The sequence below is a fragment of the Tupaia chinensis genome, unplaced genomic scaffold (assembly GCF_000334495.1).
Source record: "Tupaia chinensis unplaced genomic scaffold, TupChi_1.0 Scaffold000458_2, whole genome shotgun sequence".
NCBI classification, from domain to species: Eukaryota; Metazoa; Chordata; class Mammalia; order Scandentia; family Tupaiidae; genus Tupaia; species Tupaia belangeri.
The window spans coordinates 483,761-502,270 of NW_006159967.1; the positions used below are offsets into that span (position 1 = coordinate 483,761).

At 37.7% G+C, this 18,510-nt stretch overlaps 1 protein-coding gene across 1 annotated transcript in view; it reads left to right on the forward strand.

The window, feature by feature from the left end:
- The window catches only part of VWA8 (von Willebrand factor A domain containing 8), a gene marked incomplete at its 5' end in the record, with an annotated part of 402,506 nt that overhangs the window by 234,772 nt on the left and 149,224 nt on the right, over positions 1-18,510 (forward strand). Inside the window, 3 exon segments of the mRNA XM_006155509.3 lie at positions 10,847-10,955; positions 13,784-13,922; positions 16,406-16,605. Of these exon segments, the coding sequence (XP_006155571.2) occupies positions 10,847-10,955; positions 13,784-13,922; positions 16,406-16,605 (448 nt within the window).

Genomic DNA, 18,510 nt, shown 5'->3' on the forward strand with positions numbered 1-18,510 from the left:
CTTCTCTCTCTCTCTCTCTCTCTCTCTCTCTCTCTCTCTCTCTCTCTCTCTTTCTTTCTAGGCATGTGTGCTCCCCAGAGAGAAATACAGAGAGACAGTGAGAGGGAAAGTAAGAACAATCTTTTCTCCATTCTCCTGGGATATTTGGGCACACACGCACACACACACTCAGCATGATTTTCAAGTTGTCAGATGCAGGACCTGAACTGCAGTCAGCAATGTGGGTGGGATCCAGTGCCTTAACCACCACACCATCTGCTGGCCTCCACAATTTCTTTTTCTTTTCTTTTTTTTTTTTTTTGGAAAGGTTTTTGCTCTAGAGTGCACACACTTGCCAGAGAGACAGAAAGCAAGAAATCACCTGCTGAGGAGGATGGCCATGCCACAATCCCTTCTCCATTCTCCTCTTAGGATGTTGGGCACACACGCACATGCAACTCACATGAGTTCAAGCCACCGGGTCCGGTACTTGAACCGTGGTTGAGTACATGGGAGTCCAGCGACATAGCCATTACGCCAACTGCTGGTCCCAATCCACAGTTTCTTTTAAATAAATGTGATTCCAGAAGTAAATGAGAACATCCTTTCTGTAAGATCAGTAAATTATCTTAAATATCTTCTCCTGCAATAAAGATTTGCTTTTTGAAGAATAGAAATAGCAGGACTCATGAATTCTTCAAAATGGATAGATATGTCTTTTCTTTTTGACGTTATTTAGCACTATTATTCTAAAACTCACCATCATTAATATCATCAGCTTACTTGATTATTCATAAGATACTACATTACCTGTGCACCTGTGAGTTGCTTCTAAGTCATTACAACTTAGAGAGAATTGGCCTTCTTGAAACCAATAGCTTGTGTGTTCAAAGATGGAATACAGTGCCTTGGAGAAAGTGGTCGTACCTTTTGTAGATTGGGTTCAAACAGATCCAGACAACCCTTGTTGGAAAAGTAGTTGAGAGGATTCAAATGGAATTGAATGGTCCTTAACATCCATCTAATTCATAGATTCTATGACTTACTATCCCAAATTAAATAGAAAGAGTGACTAAATAGTGATTCCTCTCTCTTATACCAGTAACCACTCTTTACTTTATCAGTTATTTTCAGTAATATTCCCAAAGAAAGTTCCTAAAATTGTTTTTCTGTTATTAGAGCTATTTGCATGTCATTGCAGTCTGTATTACTGGATCATTTTTGAAGCTTATCTTTCTTTCCAGAGCAGTGTCAGATGTGCATATTTGCAGACAGCACAGTTTCATCTTTTTTGAATTTGTCTTTGAAAGGATATTTGTTTTAAATTGTTTTTCTGCTTTAAAGACTTTATTCTGTGTGGTAGGGCCGTAAATGACTCTGCTTCTTCTCATAGTAGAAGTGGGGTCTGTACCAGAAGCAAGGAAAAAAAAAAAAAATCCTCACCTAGGTTTTGTCTTTAGAAAAACTTTATTAGGTTTCTATTTGAGAGTAGGAATGATTATCAGTTTATAATTTATCCCATTAAAGTAAAATATTCTCTGTTTATAGCTTTCAGCCTGTTTTTTCTTTTCTAAAACTATCACATGCTATAATTTTCTTCTTGTAATCATAGTTTTTACAAATAAATTTACAATGTTGATCATGGAATTCTAAGTTGTGCAATTCAATTCTACATAATGATTTGCTTTCACTTCATAAAAGATCTTTTTGGCTTTCATTAAAAGGTTTGCATTTTGATATCTTGGAACTATTATAAGTAGAAAGGTGGTAGTTGGGCTTTATATTTTACATTATTTTCCCTATATTCTCTTGGTATATCAGGAAGTAGCTCTATAACCATTCCAATTGTCTTTAGTTCCTTCTCATAGGTGCAAAAATAATAAATTTAAAAATACCCAGTCTACATAAAGTCTTTCAAGATCAATGAATCTTCTTCATATGCATCTTAAGTAGTCTTACAAAATTATTCTTTATCCCTTAAGTATTTGTAAGTGATATTTTGTGAAAGTCTGTCACTTGGCTAGATAGAAATTCCTTGTCCTCTCCCATAGTTATCTCTTCAAATATGCCTGCAAAGGGACCAGCAGTTAGCGTAATGGCTATGTCGCTGGACTCCCACGTAGTCGACCACGGTTCAAGTCCCCAGACCCGGTGGCTTAAACTCACGCCGGGCACGTGTGCGTGCATGCCCAAGATCCCCAGAGGAGAATGGAGGAGAAGGGATTGCGGCGTGGCCATCTCCCCTGGGGAGTGATTTCTCTCTTTCTGTCTCTGTCTCTCTCTGTCTGCTGGCGAGTGCACGTGCCCTATAGCAAAAACCTCTCCAAAAAAACCCCTAAATGCCTGCAAAGTAGATTGTATTATTTATTGAGTCTTCTAAGTACAGAAAATGGTAGGGCATGCAGTCAGAATGCAATGGGGGTGAAATTTACCTTGGTAGCATGCACCTTGCCATTGAGAAGAGAAAACAAGTGCGTCAAAACGTTGGCAGGTCTGCTGTTAACAAGCATTTATCATATAACAGACACTGGGTACTATAAGGTGAAAGCATCATGTAGAGAGTAAGAATTACAAAGGTGAAGACTCCTCAACATCTATCTTCCAAAACAAACAAAGAAACAGAAAAAAAAAACACAATTAATTGGGAAAGCAGTGAAATTAACAGTAATTTGTGTTATATTAGAGCCATACAACAATGACTGAAGAGGTAGAATTACTGCCTTCTGAGAATGAGTCATTGAGGACAGATTAGCTAAATCTTTAAAGTATTACTCGACATTCCCCAGGCAAGAAGAGGAGGAGAGAATACTTCAAGTAGAGACGTTTTAAGAAAGCATGTGCATTATGGAAACTGCAAGTTACTTGGTGACTAAAACTCAGAGTTAAGGGATGGCTTGCCAGGTGCTGAGGCTAAAAGGAAGACATGAGTCAGGCTTCCCTGACCTGAGAAGAGGTTTAAGTCAGAGCGTAACCTGGTTGGGGTCATAATGTAGAAAGACACCTTTGAATTCTCTAAAGGTAAGAAACTAAAAGGCAGTGAAGCTGAAGGCAGGAAGCCTTGTGGGGAAGCAGTTGTAGTAATCTAGGAGAGAGCAATGAGGACCTAGCCTGTAGCAGTGGCATGAAAGAGGGACAACAGCACGAGAAGGTTAGGTGACAGAATCAATAGATCCTGAATGCCAGAACTTCAAGTGGTAAGCTGTAAGCTTTAGCCTTGATAAATGACCAATCTAGTAATGAAAGCATATAAAACTATAAACCAAATTATACAAGTTTCTATTCACAGTGCTACATTCACAGTAGCGTTCAATGTGTTCAAAGAGTCCTTCTTGTGGCAAATACAGGAAGTTTTTTTCTATAAAAATCTTAACTAGGAGAGCTATAGACCCAGTCATTCTTATTATAGATGATTACAAAGGAAAGAACATAAAATTCCAAAATAATAAGACATGGTTGATAAAGCAGATGACAGAAAGTAAGAATACATTTTTACAGTGAAACTTGAAGAAAGCGAAGGGTAAAGAAACCTAGGCCCCAGAGCTGTAGTCTAGCAACTTCCATAGGAGAAAGGAAGAAAGGAGATGTGTGGAGCAAGCAGACAACATCTGCTTTGGCACTGTGATGCTGGCCCCAGCACTGAGGCTGTACAACACCATTCTGGTACTGGTGAGTGTATCTGAGAAGTCACTGCCAAGAATAGCAAGTTCCCTCTAGTCTTTTTCCATCTAATGCATCCAATTGACTCTGCCTTCTGTGATCTCAGCAGCACCTAGGTGGCAGAGGGACACAAGTCTAAGTCATAAAGTAAAACCTTAATATCTGATGCAGAACCAGGGGAAGAAAGGGAAAACATACTCGAAAGTACGTATCATTTGCAGCAAAGCAAAATTAATTTGCCAACAACATGTGAGACTACCGGGCAGGGAGATTCTGAAGTTTTGATCAAACAAGGAAGAGTATTATTAATAGGAGTTCTCATTATTACTAATTCAAAGTGTTTAAAGGAGATTTTTTATTTTCTCTTTAATGTACTTCTTTTAGTAAATATAAAAATATTTATAAGGTATTTCATAGAGTGACTTCTGGCCTGCTTTCCCTAAAATTTTATTCTCTGTCATGAGGACTTAAATTGAAAATTATGGGTTCCATGGAACTCCAGTCCAAAAGTGTCCTGTGTGCAAATTTATATGGTACCCCAGAAGAGCAGGCATTCATTCTACCCAAAAAGAATATGAAAGAAAGATGCAAGAAGAAGTGATATTTGAATTAAGCCTTAAGAATGAGAAGGGGCCAGACCATGGTCTGGTGGTTAAGGTGGCTGGATCCCACATGGCCAACTATGTGGTTCAAGATCAGACCTTTTGGCTTGAAAAATACACTGGACATGTGTGTGTGTGTGTGTGGGCGCAAAATCCCAAAAGGAGAGAAGAACTGAAGGAGATGGGACTGTGGCATAACCATTCCCCATGAGAAGGGAGCTTTGTCCTGACCCTTTATCTCTCTCTGTCTCCAGTGAGCACACATGCCCTCTGGCAAGTTAAACACAAATAATAAAAGGACTTTACCAATAAGGCAGTAGTCGAGAAAGGAATTCTAGGCAACTAATAGGCTCATGAAAATGCATAGCATATTCAGGAACAGCAAATAGTAGTTTTATGTGGCCAAAGCATTAAGGCATGGTTAGCTTGGGAGTAAGAGGAAAGGTAAGAACCTAAACTGGAAATATTTGTCAAGACTATTCTATGAAAGGTTGAGCTCAGTTGGATAACTTGTCTTAAATGTTGCCAGAGGTTAGATTTAAAACACTAATAATGAGTGAGACTGAGTAAAATTGGAGTTCTTTTATTATTGTTATTTTCAAAGATGGTAATAATTACTGAATTTTTGAGAGCTGGTGGAACTACCCTGAAGGGTTCTATTATTCCCATGAAAATTAGTAGTTCTTGTGGTAAGGAAATGTTTTAAGAATTGTTGATAATAGATATGTCAACAACTTCCAATTGCATAATGCCCCTAGAAAGATCCAAATCTTTTTCATGTGTTTTCTGTCATATTCCAGAAATAGTATTGGCAAATGTTCAGAGAAGGCAGAAGTTAGCCAGAACTTACTTTAAAACTCCAGCTCACCTCTTTATGGAAGCAATCTGGGAGGAATCTTTTGCCTGTCATTCGGACTATCTTACTTGACTTTTGTGTCCATCTGCATCATGTTATAAACTGTATATGTGTTTCGAAAAAAGGGAAAATGTGTTTTTCTTTCTGCAACTTTCTCAAGGACTATAATTTGACCCGAATCATAATTTTGATATTCACCTTTCTTTGGGTTAAAAATTTTACTTCCAGATCTTTATTATTACTTCTACAAGAGATTAAGAAACATCACAAAATATGAATTGAAATACTGTATTGTTTTAAAAGACATAAACCCATGGATGACATTCAAGATTTTAAAAATAGTGCTATTTCCAGACCTTAAGTTCATCTTTCTCCTTATTAAAATTAAATTCATACATCATTCCAGTTAGGACTTTAACAAAGTTATACAATGTAAGTGACAGAATCTTAAAACCAATTTAAAAAATGCCATATTATTTTCAATCAAATCAGATGTAAAAACTTAAGTCCAATCACAGTCAAATGGTAGATTTCAGTAATGGAATTTATAGCCTTTTTAAACTGATGATTAGCTTAGGGTTACCCCCAAATTAATGTTGATTATGTTTCAAATTCTAGAGTCACTCATGTTCCCAAATATGCTTACCTTTTCCCCTGATTACAATCTTACCGAAGAGGAAAAAGTAACAGTCAAATATTTTCACAGCTTATTAGGAGGGCTTACAGTGGAAAATAAATGAGGGGCCTTGGTTGGCTACGACAGAGTCCACAGTAAAAGTTTAAAAACAACACTTCCCGTTACCAGGGAGCAGGATGGAGTCAGTTTAATCATGCAGTTCCAGGATGTCCTGCATATGTATCTTTCAGTTATAGTTGTTACTGCCAAGAGCATCTTGTAATGTGGTTGCAGACTAGATTCTATATGGAGTACCTTAAGGTCCGTCCCATACCCTGCCAACCAAACAGCCAGTGCTATTTTTATAGAGTCAGGCAGCCTGTAATTTCTATGACTGTTATTTAGAATGAGTTGGCAAGTTCAAACCAGACTTTATGTACATCCCTGGCATTGTCAGTAAAGCTTAGAAGTTGAGAAGTTACATTTTCTCAAATACATAAATGTGTTTTTCTTTTTCTCTTCTTTTTCCTTTTCTTTCTTTTTCTTTTTTTTCAGCATCTGCGTGATATATTTGTGAGACTACGAAAGGATATGTTAGACCTATTTCTTAGGTTCCAATCAACCAAGGGTCATTTTTATTAAGTGATTCTCCACTCTTAATTAGATTCCGAGATTTGAAATTGCTTATCTTGTCTTCAAAGGGCTAAGATGGGATATATTTAGAACTTCTTTTTATATGATTTAATAAAGCATGCCTGTCTATCAAAGCACCTATTCTATTGGTATGAATAGATATTTTCATTCTGATTATTTTCACTCGCAAGTATCCAGGATAGACAAGACTATTGATCCTCAGTTCCCTCTACTCCCTCAGTCAGAATCCCTAACCTGAAAGGAGCCTTACTGAGATCATCCTCTTCAATTTGCAAATGAAGAAATTCAGACTCAGGGAAATTAGCTGACTTTTCCCTGCCCAAGTTTGCATAGCTGGTTAATGAGAGAACTAGAGCTAAAACCCCTATCGCTTGTGTCTCCTTCTTTTATTTTTCTCCTTTTATTTAGAAACCAAAATCTTCTTGCTGAACTGCTGAAAACAGAAATAACTGTTTGTTCCCTAAACTAGGAGACAGAGGTCCCAATCTAGATTTTTTAAGATCTGCTCTACTAATACAGAAATGCATTTTATTACATTCAAAAGAGAGAACACATTAATAGTAAATCCCCTGCTTCGGTGCCCACTCTGTACATGTACCACCCCCATATGCATGCTCTTTTCCAAAAACCATGGAAATAAGTAACTCACCAATCAAGGCAATTATCCAGGTAAAAAACGTATTTTAGCTGATAAATACAAAAAAGATGTATCCTTTTGAGAAATTTTGGTCATGTGACTTAGAAGAATTTCAATGTAAATGTCTCTTTGTTTTGTATTCTTCTCTGGTGTTAAAATGAATATTCTAAAAAGGACAGAAAAGCATATTTCATCAAAATGTTTGGTTCTATTATTTTATGCAAAGAAAATCTAAGCTTCACGTGATCTTATTAAGCATATGAAAATACATCAGATTACTCCTTTACTGAAAATAAAATTCTTTCTAAATATAAATATTCACTTTTTTTAACAATTACCAAAAATCTTTTAAAGCATACATTTTATTTTATAGCCACATATGTATTATTTTTAAAAAAACTTTATTTGTTTCGTTTTGTTTTTTGAGAGAGACTTTTACATGCTCACCAGAGAGACAGAGAGAAATAGAGACAGAAAGCGAGAAATCACAGTCCCCCCCTCCCCCCCAGGAGAATGACCGTACCACAGTCCCTTCTCCTCTATTTCCTCTCAGGATTTTGGGCACACGTGCACATGCTTCCGGCATGAGTTTCAAGCCACTGGGTCCGGGACTTGGAACTGTGGTTGACCAGGTGGGAATCCAGTAACATAACCATTACACCTATTTTTAGAAAACTTTTTAAACTGTTAATCATTTTTTGCCTTAACTGATAGATTAAATGACAAATCAGTGATTCCCTTTTTAGAGATCTGAGGACAGCCTTTTAAAAATTTTGCTGTTTAGTACTTTATCATTACTGTATTTGCTTTGACAAGTTACTTTGTTCAAAAGTTGCTTCAAATAAAGGGGAATCTGAACATAGAAGGATTCCATTAGAAGTCAGAGTAAATCTCCCTTGGGGGGGTAGTGACTGAAAGTTGTCTCAACAGAGCTTCTGTGTGTTGGTCATACTCTGCCCCTGGGTACTGCTTACAAGGCATATTCAGACCCGAGTAACTCCATACATCTCCTCAGTTCCCTCTACTCCCTCAGTCAGAATCCCTAACCTGAAAGGAGCCTTACTGAGATCATCCTCTTCAATTTGCAAATGAAGAAATTCAGACTCAGGGAAATTAGCTGACTTTTCCCTGCCCAAGTTTGCATAGCTGGTTAATGAGAGAACTAGAGCTAAAACCCCTATCGCTTGTGTCTCCTTCTTTTATTTTTCTCCTTTTATTTAGAAACCAAAATCTTCTTGCTGAACTGCTGAAAACAGAAATAACTGTTTGTTCCCTAAACTAGGAGACAGAGGTCCCAATCTAGATTTTTTAAGATCTGCTCTACTAATACAGAAATGCATTTTATTACATTCAAAAGAGAGAACACATTAATAGTAAATCCCCTGCTTCGGTGCCCACTCTGTACATGTACCACCCCCATATGCATGCTCTTTTCCAAAAACCATGGAAATAAGTAACTCACCAATCAAGGCAATTATCCAGGTAAAAAACGTATTTTAGCTGATAAATACAAAAAAGATGTATCCTTTTGAGAAATTTTGGTCATGTGACTTAGAAGAATTTCAATGTAAATGTCTCTTTGTTTTGTATTCTTCTCTGGTGTTAAAATGAATATTCTAAAAAGGACAGAAAAGCATATTTCATCAAAATGTTTGGTTCTATTATTTTATGCAAAGAAAATCTAAGCTTCACGTGATCTTATTAAGCATATGAAAATACATCAGATTACTCCTTTACTGAAAATAAAATTCTTTCTAAATATAAATATTCACTTTTTTTAACAATTACCAAAAATCTTTTAAAGCATACATTTTATTTTATAGCCACATATGTATTATTTTTAAAAAAACTTTATTTGTTTCGTTTTGTTTTTTGAGAGAGACTTTTACATGCTCACCAGAGAGACAGAGAGAAATAGAGACAGAAAGCGAGAAATCACAGTCCCCCCTCCCCCCCAGGAGAATGACCGTACCACAGTCCCTTCTCCTCTATTTCCTCTCAGGATTTTGGGCACACGTGCACATGCTTCCGGCATGAGTTTCAAGCCACTGGGTCCGGGACTTGGAACTGTGGTTGACCAGGTGGGAATCCAGTAACATAACCATTACACCTATTTTTAGAAAACTTTTTAAACTGTTAATCATTTTTTGCCTTAACTGATAGATTAAATGACAAATCAGTGATTCCCTTTTTAGAGATCTGAGGACAGCCTTTTAAAAATTTTGCTGTTTAGTACTTTATCATTACTGTATTTGCTTTGACAAGTTACTTTGTTCAAAAGTTGCTTCAAATAAAGGGGAATCTGAACATAGAAGGATTCCATTAGAAGTCAGAGTAAATCTCCCTTGGGGGGGTAGTGACTGAAAGTTGTCTCAACAGAGCTTCTGTGTGTTGGTCATACTCTGCCCCTGGGTACTGCTTACAAGGCATATTCAGACCCGAGTAACTCCATACATCAATGCAAAGTGAAAAGCATTAAGATGCCAAAGTGAACTAATGATATCAGATACTGTATATGATTTGATTCCACATATACAAGAATAGAATGGAAAAATTGATATATCGCTCAAATAGGTTTTTAAATTTTGCCAGAGAGTGCATTGCTTCCCAGAGATTGACAAAGAGGGAAGGGAAGAGAGAGGAGAAAGTACTTGTTGGAGGGGAATGGTTACACCACGATCGCTTCTCCTTCATTTCTCCATCCCGTGGGCTTTTAGGCATACATACGTTCATGGATGGAACTTGAACCCTGTGGTTGGCCGTGTGGGATCCAACTCCTGTTGCATGAGGGCACGAGACTAGACTATTCAAACTTTTTTAAAAGCCTTTTTGGGGGACCAGAGGGTGGCACAATGCTAAAATGTGATGCTCTGCAAGGCGGATTCAAATGTGTCTGAAGACCTCCCCCTATAAACCATGTACTCTCATGGTGGTGATCTGGGCTGGCTGGGAGTGGATTGCAGCATCTCTATCTCTGTTTCTTTCCTTCTTATACTCTACCAGGAACTTAAATGTTAAATTACTAAATATTTCACTAAACCAAGGGAAAAACTACATCAGTTAGAGTTGTCACTAAGGTAAAAATGGAATAGGACGTTACCTTCTGAGTTTCCAAAATATGAAAACTCTTTTATCTTAAGAATATCGTAGGCATGGTGGTTGAGGCAGCAGGATCCCATATGACTGACCCTGCTGAATGAATCCTGGAACCAGTAGCATGAGAAACATGGTGGGGTTGTGCATGAGTGCCAAAATCTTGACAGGATGGAAAGGGGAGGGAAAAAGGATTGTATCATGACTGTTCCCCATGAGGAAGTGCTTTGGCAAATTATATATATATATATATATATATATATATTACATACACACACACACACACACACACATTTATTCTAAACATGATTTCATAGACTGTGTTTTTGTTTGTTTGTTTTGTTTTGTTTTGTTTTGAGAGGTTTTTGCTATAGGGCATGTGCACTCGCCAGAAAGACAGAGACAAAGAGACAGAAAGCAAGAAATCACCCCCCAGGGGGGATGGCCACGCCACATTCCCTTCTCCTCCCTTCTCCTTTTGGGATCTCGGGCATGCATGCACATGCTCCTGGCGTGAGTTTAAGCCACCAGGTCCAGGACACGAACCGCCGTCGACTACATGGGAGTTCAGCGACATAGCCATTATGCTAACTACTGGTCCCTAGACTGTGTTTTAATAAAATTAACCATAATTTACTTCTAAGTAAAGTGTTCTCCAAATTGATTTATATGATTGATAATAGATGACTCATTTTTTTCCCTATGAGTTGGAAACAAGAAAAACTGTTTACTTTCCAAATTATCCTTGACAGGTTGCCTCTTCCAGAGCAGACATTCATGGGCTACTGGACAATTGGCCAGGCAAGAAATGGAATGCAAAAACTCCTATGTCCAGTAGAAACTCATCATATAGACATAAAGGTTGGTATCTTGATCATTTCTTTTTAAAATATTTACTGACACAAATTTATCTGTATTGTCTTTAGAGAAAGTTCATACAACTTTAGATAGGACTTGTTCTGATGTTATTTTAGCTTTTGCCCTAACTTTCAAATCAGCTTAGCTTCTGAAGCTCTCAAGGTAGGCAATTTCTTACAGCCAGATAAAATTTCTAAAAGTTAATCTGTATTTCAAGAAGCTCAGGTACGTTGTATATTTTCCTAGGATGGTGATATTTGTCTTTGTGTTTGCTAACAAGATGAAAACTTGGTGTGTTTTGAATATTCAGCCTCTTTTAGCCACATATTATTGATAGGCTCTGTCTTTACATAAAAAAGTATAGCAAAGGAGTATCAATCACTAGTTGAAAAATCAGTGTAGGTATTTCATGCAGAAAAAGATCTACTGTGAGATATTGAGTGCTTGTAATATTGTTGGAAAGGGCAGGAGAAACAGAAATCAGAGGGGCAACACCAGATGTGTAGTTTCAAGATCAGTATTCTTCTGCTACCCTCCTTTCTGTAAGAGGCTAAATAGTAAGTATTTTAGGGTTTGTGGCCATACAGATGCCATAGCAACTATTCAACTCTGCCGTCATTGTGCAAAAGCAGCCATGGCAATACGCAGACAAATAGATAGGTGTGGCTGTGTTCCACTCAGATTTTACTTACAGCAACAGGCAGTGGATCAGATAGCCTGCAAGCTGGCTTGTCAGCCTCTGCAGCAGAGCATAGAATCTGACTGCTCGCATTTGTCAGAGCTGCCTTGTCTTCTATTGCTGCAAGAAGATGGCCACTACCTCTCTTAGGCCTGCCACCTCTCATGCAGGTGCATCTAGTTGTCAAAACCTAAATCACTCCCAGAATCCTTTCTCAAAGAGGTGTGAAGAGAGCAATTTTTAGTTTTCTAAATATTTCACCAAATCAAGAAAAAAATATGTAAACTTTAATTATAGTTGTCATTAAGGTAAAAACGGAATAGGACCTTACCTTCTGAGTTTCTGAAATGTGAAATCTCTTTCATCTTAAAGAATATCCTAGGCATGGTGGTTGAGGCAGCAGGATCCCATATGACTGACCCAGCTGTATGAATCCTGGAACCAGTAGCTTGAAAAACATGGTGGATTTTGTGCATGAGTGCCAAAATCTTGACAGGATGCAAAGGGGAGGAAAAAGGATTGTATCATGAATGTTCCCCATGGGGGAGTGCTTTCTCCCTGTCCTTCTCATTCTCTAACTTTCCCTCTGACTCATGCCCTGTGGAAAATTAAAACTGTATAAATATGTGTGCGTATGTGTGTATGTATACATATACATTTATTCTAAACATGATTTTATAGACTGTTTTTTAGTAAAGTGAGCCATAATTCACTATTTTTTAATTTCAATTTCTTTTATATATTCAGTCATGTTATTTAGCTTGCAACGTGAATATTCCAACATGTGTACATTTGTCACCTGTCCAGTTGACAGTACTATAAAGTTGTCTGCAACAGATGATAACCCATTTCTTTGTCCCATAAATGCTTTGCCTCTCTATTTTTCTCCTTAATGTTCTTTACTTATAAGTAAAGTGTGAGCTACAGACTGGATAGAAGGGATGGGGGGCGGGTAAGTATATGTGGATGCCACTGTCTGGCCCAAACTTTTTTGATGAAGGGTTTGGGGGATACAGATCATTGAAATTTTAGTTACATTTGTAGAGGTTTTCCAGGAAGTCATGTTTATATTGGATACTTATCAATATAAATGGTGAAATACTCTACCTTTCCTAAATAACACTAGTGGTTATTAGTAAACACTAGTGGTTATTGGTAGTGTTTTTTTCTGGGTTTTTTTTGTTTGTTTTTTAAGTCACAGAGTCAGCTGGTGGCATGGTAGTCAGGGTGGCTGGATTCCATATGATCGATTGCATGCTGCAAGTCGTGGACCTGGCTGCTTGAAAATCACACAAGGTTCATGTGTATATGTCCACAATGCTAAGAGGAGAATGGAAGAGAAGATATTGCAGTGTGGTCATTCCTTCTGAGAGGCGATTTCTCACTTTCTCTCTCTTTCGGGTGTGGTGGCGTCCACCCTATGGCAAAATCCTATGGAGGCTGGAGGATTGCGGCATCGAGTCCATCTCACTTTCTCTCTCTTTCTCTCTCACAAACATGTGCACCTTCTAAGTGAATTTAAAACATAAGTAAATAAATAAATAATAAAAGTTTAAAACAAAAAAGCACTTTTCCTTATATTTTAGCCATTAATATTTCTGTATAATGATATAAAAATCATTCACAATGGAATTATAAGGTGAGTTCAGAAAGTTTGTGGGAAAATGGAATTAAAATACAAGCTTATTTTAGTGCAAAAAAAAAACAAAAGAAAAAGAAAAAGAAGAAATCTATGCCTAGTTTTTCAGAAGACACATTTTTCCATGAACACTTTGTGAAGTCCCCTCTATATATCAGGCCAACGTTCATTCATTTACAAATCATTGTCCAGATTTTTACGACTCTGGGTCCTGAGGAGTTGCCACTGACTCTTGGCTTAGGAAAGAATGAAGAAATGAAAGATTCTATGGGATTTTACATCTGGTATATTTCATCAGTAAAAAGAAAGTGAGAAATTAAATAAGACAGCACATGTGAAAGCATTTATAAATACAAGTATATGGTATTATCATTGTTATCAGTACAACGCCAGACAATGAAATGAGAAGACATATGTGAGAATGTTGAATCCTTAAATTGAATTCTTTATTTTAGCTTTTCTACACTTTGATAACAGCCAGATTTCTTCACTGAGATAACTACTTTATTATAGGGTCCAGCACCTATAAATATACAGGAGTATCCAATAGAAAGAAATGAAGAAAGATCCCTAAACTTTACTGAAGAATGTGTCTCCTGGAGGTTACCCCTGGATGAAATTAACTTAATCTGTGACGTTGCTACATCTCAGGGTATGTTATTTATTCTTTTGATCTCTCCTTTCTACATTGATTTTTCTTTGTTTTTTTATTTGTTTTTGTTTTTGTTTTTTTTTTAAGACAGATGAAAATAACCCCTAGACATCAAGAAGCCTATGATAGACTTTGTGACTGTCATCCTTGGATTGGATGGCAATTATATGTAATTTAGAACTAATTTCCTCTAACAACCTAACAAAATGCTATTGTGGAATCCACATAAGCACTGCTGACTTTGTATGCCTGTCTGTTTCTCATTACAATTGTAGCACAAAGTTAAACACACCCAGGCATGTGCTAAAAATAGAAGGGAAACAGAAAAAAAAGAGAAACATTGGACTTTTTTGGCTGGGATTCCACTTTGGTGATTACATGAACCCCGAAAGCAGGGCCGAAGTGATTTGTAGTCATTAAACTTATCATTGTAAAGAATGGCAAATAAAGGATGTGAAGTTTTGGCATCTACAGTTCTGGACTGTTGCCATTCCCTACTGATTCATGCAGCCAGAGGGCTCTGGGTGCCTTTTGGCAGAAATTCCTCAACTGATTGCAGTTACTAAGAGGATATAAACGAGAGTGGTGGCTGGGGGAAAGGAGAATCTCTAACTTGACCAACATGAGAGCTGTTGAGGCAAAAATCAGTGTCTTGTTTTTGTGCCTATAAGTTCTGTGAATATTGTTTATTTCCTAAATCAGCTATTTTTTAATAAAAATAAGTGCTTTGAAACTTTTACAAGTTTCATTTTTGGGTAAGAGATTGCTGCTCTTATTAAGATATTTTATATTTTGCTATGGAGATAATATCGATTTTATGGATGAAGTTCAAAGTTGCGCCCTTGTCTCATATTAAGGGATCATAAATAAGTGTACTGTGATCCTTTGCCCATGCCTAAGACAGGCATGATGAATTAGCTGCAGTACTTTTCTCATTAAACCTGGTCAGTATCTCAGTTCTTCTCAGCCCACGATTCCAGGTAGCCACTGTCAGTAAGTCAGAGTTGGTCCTGAAAAAAATGAAACTCATTTGCTGTCCCGGATAGAATTTAACCTTCTATTTCAGTATTGGCCACATTGCAATACTGTGTTTTTTGGTTTTGTTTTGTTTTTTTAACCTATCCTGCATTTGCAAAGATTTATTGGCTTAGAATTAGGGTTAACTACATATTTACATGTTTAAGCCAAAGACTAAACTGCACTTAATGTCTGCAGTAAAAGAGAACAATTAATAAACGTATTAAGTGTATTTCTATTAAGAGTTTTACTGTATTTCTGGAGTAAGAGAAGGCACTCAATAAATGTTGAATTTAACTTTCTTGTGTTGATAATGGAAGCCTTAAAAAAGATCCATAAAGTAGCATAAATTCTTTGGGGACCAGCAGTTAGCGTAATGGCTAGGTTGCTGGACTCCCATGTAGTCGACCACGTTTCGAGTCCCGGACCTGGTGGCTTAAACTCACGCCAGGCGCGTATGCATGCGTGCCCAAGATCCCGAGGAAAGAATGGAGAAGAAGGGATTGCGGGAAGGGATTATTTATAGCAATAAAACCTAAAGATCTAGTAATTCTTTGGGGACCAGCAGTTAGCGTAATGGCTAGGTTGCTGGACTCCCATGTAGTCGACCACGTTTCGAGTCCCGGACCTGGTGGCTTAAACTCACGCCAGGCGCGTATGCATGCGTGCCCAAGATCCCGAGGAAAGAATGGAGAAGAAGGGATTGCGGGAAGGGATTATTTATAGCAATAAAACCTAAAGATCTAGTAACCATCTAGAAAATGCAGGATTCAGGACCAGTAGTTGGCATAATGGCTATGTCACTGGACTCCCATGTAGTCGACCGCAGTTTGAGTCCCAGACTTAAACTCACACTGGGCACATGTGCGTACGTGCCCAAGATCTCTAGAGGAGAATGGAAGAGAAGGGATTGCAGAGTGACCATACCCCCTGGGGGGGTGATTTCTTGCTTTCCGTCTCTCTGTCTCTCTCTGTCTTTCTGGGATCCCATGCGCCCTCTAGTAAAAACCTCTCTGAAAGAAAGAAAGAAAGAAAGAAAGAAAGAAAGAAAGAAAGAAAGAAAGAAAGAAAGAAAGAAGAAAAGAAAAAAGAAAAGAAAAGAAAAGAAAAGAAAATGCAGGATTCATATGTAGATGTTGACAACTGTTTTCTGGAAATAGACCTCCACTGAAGCACAAAGCACTTTATTATCATACAAGGATTTCCTGGCATTGAGGATTATTAAATAGTTAATCCAGTTATCATGAGATTGCAGCATTCTTCTTATTTCCTCAAATAGATAGGTGTAGCTCCATGTACATTTAAGGTAGGAACTACATAGCTTCATGTGGCCTTTCCAGTCCAGTCATTCCATCTACCTGTATGCTGAGTTCCACCTTTGTGCTCAACTTTATAATTTAATTTTCTCTTGACTAGTCAAAACATGTGTTGCAAAACACACAATTAACACCTTTTTGTCATTTCAGAAAATCATGAAAATGCTCTGTATGTAGTCACGTGCAATCCTGTTTCCTTATACTTTATGAATATGACTGGGAAAAGTGGCTATTTCGTGGACTTGTTTGACATCTTCCCAAGAACAGCCAGTGGAGTTTGGCACCCATTTGTGACAGTGGCACCTCTGAAGAGTCCCCTGAAGGGTCAAGTGATTCTCCATGAGCAGCAGGTAATGCACACTGGGCTATTCACAATGCTGCTGTTATATGAAGAGTAATTGTGGGGGCCAATAGGTGGCATGGTGATTAAGGTGCTGGATTCCCACGTGGCCAACCATGGTTCAAATCCTGGACCTGGTAGCTTGCTTTCTCACTTTCCCTTTCTCTACTCTGTCTGTCTCTGGTGAGCATGTGTGCCCTATGGTAAATTTTAAAAAAATAATAAATAAAATTAAATAATTATTTTTAAAAAGAGTAAGTTATGTGAAGAAAAAGGCAAGAGTGATTAACAACTTATAAATGAAAATATGTGTTTTCATAAAGATAGAAGGAAGTAACTTGATGGACAGGTCAGGAGTTATATTTTATCAATGCCACAAAGGCAGGGAAATATCTTCCTGTCTGCAGAGACTTTAACATGAACTGTTAAGTCTGGAAACAGATTAAGTTAGGGTTTCTCAACCTCAATACTATTGATATTTGGAGTCAGACAATTGTCGTGAAGCTTGCACTCTCTTTGGGGAGACAGGAAACAAAGAAGTGAACTAACAAATAAACGTATAATTTCAGGTAGTAGTAAGTGCTAGACAGAAAGAAGGTAATGTCTGAAGGACTGAGTGATGGGAAGGGGTAGAGAGAATTGGGAAGGTAAGCTATATTAAAAAGAGTGTTGGAATATATCTCTTCTAAGGAGATGACATTTTATCTGGGACCTAAAAGGAATTCTTCACATAGAGATACCCATGTAATTACACTGAAATCCTTTGGTATCTCATGATAATCAAGTGCCATCCACCACTGCTACGGATTAGTGCACTAAGATTGTACCAATTAAACATATAGATTCCCAGAGGTAAGCCAGAAAAATAATTTCAAATGGAAGATATAGATGCAAAGACAGGCTGAGTTTCAATTAGTGAGAACTCTGAAGGTCTAAGTTAATTAGTACCATACCATTAGAAGAGAGTCTAACATTTCTGTATACCTATTGTCTGTCTAGTGTCTACCAAATATGTGAGGCATGTTTTTCAGTCAACAAATATTTATCATACACTTACTATTAGGAATACCATAGTGAACAAAAACAAAAAAATTCTAATCCTCAAAAGTTTGCATTCTGACGGTCAGCAGATGGCATGGTAGTTAAGTTGCTGGACTCCTACATGGCCGACCACAGATTGAGACTTGCACCTGGCAGCTTGAAAACCACACTGAGTGAGTGTGTGTGCATGCCTAAAATCCCAGGAGGAGAATGAAGAAGAAGGGGTTGCAGCGTGGCTCTCCCCACTGGGGGTGATTTCTCACTCTCTCTGTCTCTCTCACTATCTCTCTCTGACTCTCTGGTGAGCACACATGCCTTATGACAGAAACCTTAAAAAAAAGCTGATACTCTGGTGTAGGAAAACAGGCAATTAAATTATATTTTAGAAAATAAGAGTTAAGAGAAAGTAAGATTGCAATTTAAAATAATGGGAGCAGGGATTACTTAACCAAAATGGTGATATTTAAACTAAGATCTTATAGAGATGATGAGAAGAATGGGTATCTGGAAGCAGAGAATTCTGTGCAAAGGGATTAATAAATTCAAAGCTCAAAGGCTGGAACATGCTGAACATACCTCTTCATCTTTATTTATTTATTTAGGGAGATTTTTGCTATAGGGCATGTGCACATGCTGGAAAGACAGAGAGATAGAAAGTGAGAAATCACCCCTGAGTGGGATGGCCATGCAGCAATCCCTTCTCCTCTATTTTCCTCTCAGGATTTTAGGTATGCATGCACACACACACCCAGCATGAGTTCTAAGCCACCTGGTTCAGTACTCAAACCATGGTCAACTACGTGGGAGTCCAGTCATGTAAATATTACGCCATCTGCTGATCCCCCTCTTCACTTTAAAGAAGCAGGGTGAAGAC